We start from the raw sequence: 10,430 nt of genomic DNA, 5'->3' as shown, positions 1-10,430 counted from the left end.
CCTGAACACCTCCACACCTTCCTCTCTCCTACTCTCCTGGCTGTGTGTCCCTCCATAAACTTTGAGGGGAGAGAACAGGTCTGGCATCCTGCTGTTTCCCCTAGGCCTGACGCTTAACGAGGTTCTCTCTGCACACAGTAGGTGCCCAAATATACGTTTATTAAATCAATGAGTTTATGAAACTGGTTGAGTGGACCTCTATTAATTAAAATGGGTCAGTCAACCCTAATGATAACATTATAGAGAACATTAAAATTTAGAGCAAGCTTCCATTTATGGGATGAGATTTTACAAGAAACTGAATATGAAAATTGTTCAATTACAAAGAAATAAAATAAAATGAAATACAATAAAACAACATTACAACTCCGCCAAATAATCTTTTTGTGATTATTCAGCAGGCACTGGCTTTTAGCAACAATTCAACATAGTTTTATTACTATAAACATTGATTTTTATTGCAAGCCTATTAGACTGTGAGATCCTTGAGGGCAAGGATTACATAATATTTATCTTTGTAGCTCACTGACCAGCACAGTCTAGGACATAAAGTAAGCCCTGACAAGCAGGAGGGAGAGTGGGGAGGGGACAGAGAGCTGGGGACAGGAGACAGGGGAGGCAGAGGGAGGATGAGGGAAGGAGGAAGGGGGGGAGGAAAGGCGTAGGCAGAAGAGATGAGCACATCATGGGTATAAAAGACTAGACTAAATCCTTATTTACTTTATAAATACAGCACAAAAATATTTTTAAATATAATTCCAGTCAGCGACGTGAATTTAAGTTTTGAGAGAAATGCAAAGCTCTTAAAAAAAATCAGAGAGGGCCCGAGTTCTAGTCCCAATCCTCCCATTTTCTCCAGCTCCCCAATCGTGAGGGAGTCACTTTACCTCCCTGTGCATCAGTTTTGTCACCTGTACGATGGAGTGGCATTGCCTGCCCTTTTCTCTCACAGAGCTGAGAACAAATGAAACGAGGTGGGCCAGAGATCTGATTCACAGAAAAGGGCTCTTAACGCCAGGGTGACCACCCCTGAGGAGGGGAGCTCCACCAAGTGCTGGGACTTTGGGGGTACAATGTAAAGAAGTTTCCTTTTCTCCAAAGATTACCCTACTTCTCTGAGAATTGATTAGCTTTGCACAATCTTTTGTAAGTTTTAGACTATGAAATTTTTTTGGGGGGGGAGGGTAACAAAATACCTAACATAGCTCCACAAAACACAACTTGAAAAATTCTAGCTTAAGCAGGGACTGCTAGAAATAAACTATGTGGTTTATTTCCCCTTGCTGGTAAATCCCAGAGGTTCAATTTCCCTCCATAGGAACTTGACTGGACTTTAAAAGTGCTGTCTCCTCAGAGCCCAAGGCTGGCCTAGGGTGACCGAGGCACTTACATTTACCTTCCGGGTTTTAGCACTGAAAGACCGGTGTCCTGGGACAGGGGTACTCCAGGCGCCCTCCCTGGCAGCTCAACTCACCCGCAGAACATGAGGATGTTGTACAGGGCGGGGTCATCGGGGAAGGGGGCCATCTGCTGGAGACACAGCTGCTCACAGCCGCCGTTGAAGCCGTCGGAACAGTCCACCCCGATGTGGCGGTCATAGCAGCCCGAACTGTCCTTCATGGGGCTGAGTCCGGATGGGCACTGGAACAATCAGAAGCATCCACACAGGTGGATGAACCAGGGAACTGACTTCTCTGGGAACTGACACCGATTCTTAACACTCAGCCTTGAAACTGTTAACATTGGCAAGTACTCCACAGATTTCCCACCACACCAGTCTCCCTTTCAAAGCCACTGACCTTTTTTGACATCTTGCTGCTTCTCTCTGGGCACAAATCACACCCATTTGCATTAAAGCCACTTCCTCCAAGAACACTGGAAGGGAGCATGGCAGCAAGACAGAGCCAGGGGTGATCCTGGCCTCCCAACTGGGCCTCTGGCTGGAGAGCAGAGGTGATGGTGATGGGCCAGAATTACAATGTATTAGCAGAAATTCCTCTGGGCTAGGGGGAAGAAGTGCTGCTGTTTGGTCTTAGTATTAAGAGGACTTTTTAAATGTCCAAAGCACTTTGTCAACATTCATACCAAATAGCAGTAGCAGAGGGAATGGACCACAGGGCTTCTAGCCTGCAGAAGGAATAGACTTTCTCTGTAACCTGGAGAGGGGCTGACCACTCTCACAAGGGGAATAGCTGGACTTATCACCTTCCTGTCCACCTTTGGAGGACACGAATACCCACAGGTGTTGCACTTGGGTTTGGACCAGACACATAATAGGAAATATTTAGCTTCTCTGCACTACCTTGTCCTCAACAAACTCCCCAGGAATGACAGCAGAAGAGAATTTCTAGGAGAGATGCCTGTCCCTGCAGGTGGAAAAGGGGAGTGGTGAGCAATAGCAGCGTTTACACAGAACGCACAACACGCCAGGCAGTGGTCTATCCAACTCAGTCTCCAGCTCATGTTACTCTCACAACACTCCTAGGAGCTAAGCCAGGTGATCATGCCCATTTTACACATGAGGAGACTGAGGCAAGAGAGTTTAACTTTCCTATAGTCACATAACTGCCCCTGGCAGGATCACATCTGAGACCCTGGCCTACCAGCTATGGTGTCCGTGACTCAGCTGCTCTGTCATGAGCTCACACCATACCTGGCTGTTATACAGCCGTCACCACTCACTAAGCACTTACTAGGAGCCACTCTGCTAAGTGCTTTGTGCATCTTATCTCACGACCCCCTATAGTATCCCGATTGAGAGACCAGGAAAATACTAATGCATAAACTCCTTGTTGCACTGTGCTTCATTTAAAAGGCGAGGACTTTTCTTATTTTTTTGCCATCCTCCTCTACCAATGCAACATATTCTGCACATTTGCATGAGAGCTGATCCTTTCTCACATCCTGGAAGGGTGCAAATAACTTGCCCAAGGTCAAGCAGCTAGAAAGTGACAGAGCTAGGGGTCTGTCCTGATCTGACTCCAATGCCAAGGCTTTTAATGACTGCACCATATATACACCATTGGGTGGCTAACACACTCCTCCAAAAGTAAAACCAACCAACCAACCAACCAAATAAACAAACAAACAAACAAAAAAACTGAAAACTCGGTGGAAGACAGGGTGGAACATTCTTCCCCCTCCCCCTGCCACCTAGCTTGCTCATCCCTTGTGCTGCCAAGCACCTTGGCCAAGTGGCCCAGAGCTGCCACATGTGTGCCTCTGAACCCCACCTCCCCTCCTTCTCTTTTCCCAGTCTAGATCACAGCAGGACATGCACTGTTTGCTAACATTAATTCTACAATTTCCCAAACAAATGGCCCTCTGTGGGCCTGCCAGGCTCCCGGCCTGGCCCATCCCCCTCTCTCCCTGTGAAGGCAGCTGGAATGCTGGAAGGTGACAGCACTAAAAGAAGTTTCCAAGGGTTGCCCCATGCCGTGTGCAAGCCCAGATGTACCAATGATGGTAAACAAGCAAATGAGGCAGCTGAGGACTGCACCCCATGTTTTTTTAGCCTCCAACCCATCAAATTCTTTGGTCACCCAGCTGTTAGGCCAGATGTGCCACCAGAAGGGAGCTGGCTTCAGCACTATGTGGCTGCCCAGGCATGGACGGTGGTATCAAAACACAGAAAACACAGAAGTTTGATTGGGATTAAATGGGCTGCACTGCTCTGAGTTGGTTTTCTTCCTGTAAAGCTTACTAGAAGCCATGAAGCAGAGAAAACTAAAGCCAGTCCTATTATTCCCACCCCATGTGGTGGTTACACCAGCTAGCTGTGTCAGTCACTGGCCAGGACTGTCCATGTTCTCAACCACCTGCTTTTTTCCAGAATGTGCCTTCAAGCATGACTTATGACAAAGACTTCACCAAATAAAACACAAGCAAGCTTTCTTCCAGAATTCCAAAACCTGGCATATCCATTACCTTGCCTGGCACTAACGGGGCTGGATGACCTTTGCAATCCCAAATTGGACTACCTAAAATTCACACCCTCTTAGGCAATTTGGAGAAAAAGCAGCATTAGCTGCTTTGTCCAAGTTGATTTTTTTTTTTCTTGCCAGCAATGCTAAGAAGAAAAATGGCTATCAGGATTTAAGTCAGTCTTTGTGCAAGTCGGTCTACCTGTATTACCTTCAATCCCAACAACACAGGTACACTTTTATCTTTCCCATTTTACAGACGAGCAAAATTAGACTCAAAAAGTCCAAGTAACTTGTTCAGTGTTACAGTGGGGGAAAACAGCATGATCAGACGTTGGGCCTAGACTGTCTGACCCTTTTGGCTGTGTGCTCCTTCCATTCTGCCATGCTGCCTCTCAAGTATCATAAAACCTGGATTCACTGGAATCCCTAAAGAAATAAAGTCAATGTGTCAACTAGGTAAAGCAATCCTGTAGACTCATTTGTTTGCTTGTTTAAGCAATTCCCAGAGTATATCCTGGGGTCAATTATAGATCTGAAGATTCAGCTTAGTTTATTTTTCTCTCATCTCTCTGTCTCCTTTTACAAACACACAAAACATTACAAGTGCAAATATTTTAGAACAATACGCTGCAGATTGTCCAGAGTGATGACCTTGATGGCAAGACAAGATACTCAGTCACTGAAAAAGATGCAATTATCTTTATTGCTCTATAACTTACTTGGGCTGCAGTTTAGAGTAAAACATTTTAGAAAGACTTCCAGGGGGAAAAGAAAGGGTAAAACCAAAAATAGAATCTTCTTCTTAACTCTTAGGAATCAGAACACCCGTTCTCTAAGGAGTTAATAATCAAGTTTCCTATGGTATGAATCTGTATTTTTATTTATTTTTTTGTCTGTATCTTCTGTCTGCTGTTATATTCACTTTCTGGGTTCCCTCAAAATCTACACCTAAATATAGAGAAACTAGTCTAAACTATGCCTCTCTTCCTAGAAGTATTTTCGGCTAGATCTCAGTTGTCAGGAAGAAATCCTGCCTCCAGGAGAAGCTTGCACTTTCTGTTTGCAAAGGCTGAATGTTCTTCTCTCCTGGCTACCGACAATCCTTCCACTTGATCCCTGAAAGAAAACTCTTTGCTCAGGAGAGAGCCCCAAGGTCATATATTAACCCCTCTCTGCAAAGGTTACATTTAGCAGTCCCAGGGACTTTATAAAGTACAGGCTTAAGAAGAAAACTCCATTTATTATGGCAACAAAACTCTCCACCATCAAGAAGTTCTGGTAAATGAGCTCATATTTCAGTGACCCCTAAAATACACAAGGTTAATCATCTTTCATGAGATTCTCATGGCTTCTTGACTTATTACTGGTCCAAGGCATAATTTGTTAATGAGATTAAAGTGATTTTTCCCATTCCACTTCTTTTCTCTGTCATCCTTTCCTTCTTTTCCTACCAGTGGTTTTCAGTTGATTAATTACTTAGGTAGCTAATCAAATCTTGCTAAGTCTGAGACACGCACACCTCAGTTCCAGATTATGAAATGGATGCTCTGTGGGCAGACAGATATGAGCGATGAACATGAGCGTTCTCAGGGCCCCTGAGAGACCTATAGCCGAGCCTGCCTTGCCTTACTGGGATGATTCATAAGATTTATAAGACACACAACTATAATTCCTACTCAAAATAGGTTCTCTTTGGCCAGGAGTGGTGGCTCATGTCTGTAATCCTAGTACCTTGGGAAGCCGAGATGGGTGATCTCCTGAGCTCAGGAGTTCGAGACCAGCCTGAGCAAGATCAAAACCTTGTTTCCAAAAGTAGCCTGGCGTTATGGTAGACACCTATAGTCCCAGCTACTTGGGAGGCTGAGATAAGAGGATCTCTTAAGCCCAAGAGTTTGAGGTTGCTGTGAGCTATGACATCACAGTACTCTACCAAGGGCTACAAAGTGAGATTCTGTCTCAAAAAAAAAAAAATAGATCCTCTTTTACTGGATAGCAATCTTATTCTTTTCACAAATAATGATTTCCAAACTTTTTGATAGGCTCTGACATTCATGCCCAAGCCACTGAGGACTATTTCTCCCAGGGGGAAACGCTTGATGGAGTTAAATTTATGTTTCAGACTGCGATAGCTCCCTGCCCCCATTTCTTTGGAAGCCTCTGAGGCATACTCTAATGCTTACTGTCCTATAGAGAGAAAGAGAGATGGTCATGTATAATGGCCTCCACACATCTGTGCTCCAGTAGAGGTGAAATGACACATTTCATGGGAAACCATTGTGGACGGCATGTGGAAGGAAGGGCGGCAGGGTCATTGGATAATTCAAAGCTCATTAGAGCATAATGCTCCAGAAAGGAAGGTCATGTGTTCAATGCAGGAGGAAGCAGGCAGAGACCTCTCCCCTTCCTGGCATAGCCTGCTCACCTAAGGATATTCAGCCACCTCCAGAGCTCTCCTTTGTGTGTGTGTCACACTGGAAATCATTTTCAAAGTTTCAAACACAATTTTATGGCTCAACAGGTAGGATAAGAATGAAGACTCCCTGGTTCAAGCTCAGCTCCCAGCAGAAAGGTGCCAAGTCTGCTCTAAGCCCTACTGCCATCACCCATGGAAGGTTCCCCCAAAGGTGTCCAAGACACAATCCTAAATACCTATCAACCTTACATGGCAAAATGCACTTTGCAGCTGTGACTAAGTAAAGGACCTCGAGATGGGGAGACTGTCTTGGATTTTCTGGGTGGGACTGATGTAATAGCAGGAATCCTTAGAAGTGGAGAAGAGAGGCATAATTGGAGAATGGGAATTGTGCTATAAAAAATTGTCAGAAAAGTACACTGTTGCTGGCTTTAAAGATGGAGGAAGGGGGCCATGAGCTAGGAAATTGGGGGGTACTCTAGAAGCTGGAAAGGGTGAGAAAATAGATTTCCTCTAGAGCCTCCAGAAGGGAATGCAGCCCTGGTAACACCGTGGTGTAGGCCCAGTGAGACCCACATTCGATTCTCAGCCACAGACTTGTAAGATAATCAATTTGTGTAGCTTTAAGCTGCTAACTTTACAGCAGCAGTAAGATAACACTGCACCCGTGAAGGGCCCCGTAGAGCTCTAGGCAAAGAGAACTGCTGCTCTTCAGTGGGCGGGGACCACAGCTCCCACATGGCACATGAGGACAGCGAGTAAGACGTGGTCACCAGTGGTGGGGGGCTGACCTCAGCTCTGGGAACTTCCGGAAATTTCAGCAATCCACAGCTGTTGGGCATGGTCTGGTTTGGGATAGTGCCGTTGGGGTTTGTACAGGTCTGTGCCTTTCACGGCTATTTGTTTCCTGTCCTCAGAGAGTATATAAACAACAGGGTAATTAACTGGGGAGCAATTAACCCTGTGGGAGTCCAGGCATAACTGAGAAACGTGCCCTGCTTCCTAGAAAGAATGAAGGTTGAGCAGGCCATGGGGCCCAAATGCGAATCAGGATTGTCAGGAGAATAAACAGGTAGACGCTCTGTCTCTGCCTCCTTCTCTGCCCCTTTCGCAGGTTCCTAAAGGTCCAGCAGGTTCCAGTCTCTCATTTTTTTTCACCTTTCATAAAAATAGACCTACCTGGGGAAGCCTTTCAGTTCAGCACCTAGAAGACTGAATGGGTGGGTGTATGCGCAGAAGCAGAAGGCAGGCCGGTTCTCAACCTGCAGTCACTGCATCTGCTGCCTCTGTCCCTGGTCTACTTCCAGATGACAAAGGACCACTCTGCTAATAAACGAGGGCTTTCGGGCAGCTCTGAAGCCTGCAGGAGTCTGGTCAGGTTCAAAGTCCAATCTCTGGTCTTCTCACTAGAGTGCCAGCGCATGGTGGGACACATCCCCTCTCACCCATCATCCTCCTGTCTCGGGATCCCATGCTTCACTGCCAATAAGAAACGCTGAACTCGGTGTGCCCTGCCGATCTGCCTGCCTCCTCCTTCTCCAGGGGCCACGTGGACCAGTGACTTCAAGGTATTATGCTAATGCAAAGTACTGGCATAATTGGGTGACTTTCTGCAGTGGCTCCAGTTCTAAAATGCAGCAGCCTTATCGCAAATGCATATTCATTAGAACTATTCTTGCTAGCACTGTCTCACAGATCACAGTGTTAAAAGTACAAAAATCTATCAGCACAGCTACGTGCCAAGTAAAAGGGGCTAGGACCACCAACAGAAGGCATCTGACAGGCAAGCCCTGAGGAGCTCTGGAAGAGGCAGAGACACAGCAGGAAGGGGAGAGTCTATCCCTGTGTGTGTGCATTTGGATGCATGTGCATGCTCAAACTCGCGTGGGGGGGCCTCGCACACCTGTACACAGAATACAGTGGCAGTACTTAGAATGACCCCAGAGAGTGATGATAAATGAAAGGTTGCAATCTGGATGAAGAAATGTAGGCTGAATAGTTTTAAAAAAGAAAAAAAGTGTGTCAGCTGGGAGCTCCATTAGAGAATGAAATTGTCTCCTGAGAGACCAAGTTGATTCTTTGTGCTTGAGACCTGTGAATGTGGACAGCCAAAGGGAGGGGAGCCCTATGGGACATCAGCTTACCTCCTGGTCACCTTTGGGAGGAGTGCCTTAAAGATCATCTTTCTTTGTGTTTTCCTGGTTGTTCCCTGTGTTCTTCCCGTCCCTCTTCCTACCTATCCCCCAGCTCTCTCTTTCCCTTTTCTCATCTTCCCACAGGGCTGGGAGAGTTCCACCAGCACAGTAGGCACATATATCTATCTTTGACTGAGAACAGTTCCCTGAACAGAACAGGTGCTCTGAGATAGGGAAGAGGGGATTTAAAAAATGGTACCAACTCAGCATCCTCACAGCTTTCTCTTGCTTTGGGTCCCCCACACAGCACAGCTGTCAGACTGGAAAGCAAGATGGGACCACATCCACGCCAGAGCTGAAAGCTCCTGGCCTTCCCTAACACTGTAGAACTACGAGTCCCAGTGAATCATCTCCCCCTCTCTTCTGCTCTCACTCTGCCCGGCTTCCCTGAATCTCTGTCCCATTCCCCCTCATTTCTTGAGGATTGCATCATTCTGCCCTTTAGAGAAGGAAGGGCTAAAAAGAGACAATAGTGTTGATGGCTATGAGAAACATGAGAATGGTCAACATAAAAGAGCCAGCAGCCAAAGCAGAAGGCTCTTCCTGCTCCTGCCTCCATCTGCCTGCGTGGTGTGCAATACAGTCTTCATATTCATGGTGTGGGGGATGTCTTACTCTACTCCAGCCCAAATCCTCTTACAAGTTAACAGAATCACTTATTTTAAAGGTAGCCAAAGTCAACAGAGCTGATGACAAAGTAGAAACCTACCTTTGCAGAAGCAGGAGCTCACTGCTGTGGTCATAAAGGGAATGCATTTTAATTTTTATTATTTCTCTACCATTCCTAGAATAACTTACTTCTTTTATGACTCTAGCTATAGATAGGCTTCTCCTGCAATTTCCTATTACATTTAGCATTAATGTCATACTATCAAGCAATGAATTGGTTCTCAAATTGTTCTCATCAACTATCTTGCAAGACTAGAAAGAGTCATGTCATATAATGCATGAAATTTCCTTTGGATAGTCATGATACCCATAGCAGGTGCTCCATAAATACTTCTCAATTATATACTAGAGATGAGCTCCTCATCTCTATCTAGAGAAAACTCCTAATTTACAGAACGTGGTGTTACATGTGGGGATCATGGCACATTCTTATCTATACACCTGTGCTGTGTCTCACCCTGTGCCTTCCCTCCCCATCCCCTAAATGAACTACTAGTTTGACAGGGCAGACCTACCACACAACCAGTGGAGTCCAGCTTGCGATCTGAAATACAGCGGAAATTCTTACTACAGCCCCCATTATCTTTGCTGCAGTCACGCACGGGCCCAAAGGAATCTAAGAGAACCTCCAGGCTGTCGAAAGAGGATGAAGTCATCAGCTCTTCTCTGTGGGGAGATATAGTGAGAAATAGGGAGAAGTCAAGGGGTGTTCAGAAGCAACAAGTAGTGTTACATTCCACTGTCCTATCTGGTCAACTGCATCATGTCTCACTCTTTCTTATAAAAAAAAAAAAATAGAAAGGAAATGGAAGATCAACCAGCTCCAAGCCTTGAACTGACAAATTATGGGCATTCTCCATATCTGGGAAGTGAGCCAAGACTGTAAGGCCTGGTCAAAGAAAGAGGTCTAAACTTGGGCATGGAAATTAATATTTTATTGCCTGTCAGTCCTTAGGGTGTGAGGGAAGTCCTTACAAACTCTAATTTTATGTCTTCTTCCAGTGAATGAGCATTGGGGTTTGCAATATTGACCCAAGTAAAGAGCAGATCCAGGAACCACGTGTGGGAAATTTGAAGGACACCTGCCAATTTCTCCCTTCAACTTGTGTGATTCCTTTCTCAGTACTTGTTCTCAGCACCTGGAACCCTTGAGTAGTTTCTTGCTCTGCCTCAGCCCTGAAGCCAGATTCACTTGACCTTCCTAGACTCACCTGATCTCACCATACT

General features: G+C 45.7%; 1 protein-coding gene across 1 annotated transcript in view; it reads right to left on the bottom strand.

The window, feature by feature from the left end:
* The window catches only part of ASTN1 (astrotactin 1), a 316,741-nt gene that overhangs the window by 86,575 nt on the left and 219,736 nt on the right, over positions 1 to 10,430 (bottom strand). Inside the window, 2 exon segments of the mRNA XM_012802586.2 lie at positions 1,397 to 1,641; positions 9,719 to 9,884. Of these exon segments, the coding sequence (XP_012658040.1) occupies positions 1,397 to 1,641; positions 9,719 to 9,884 (411 nt within the window).

This window comes from Otolemur garnettii, unplaced genomic scaffold (assembly GCF_000181295.1).
Source record: "Otolemur garnettii isolate 467f Iridium unplaced genomic scaffold, OtoGar3 scaffold00016, whole genome shotgun sequence".
NCBI classification, from domain to species: Eukaryota; Metazoa; Chordata; class Mammalia; order Primates; family Galagidae; genus Otolemur; species Otolemur garnettii.
Note: the sequence above shows the minus strand (reverse complement) of the source record. Positions and strands in the feature narration are given on the sequence as shown.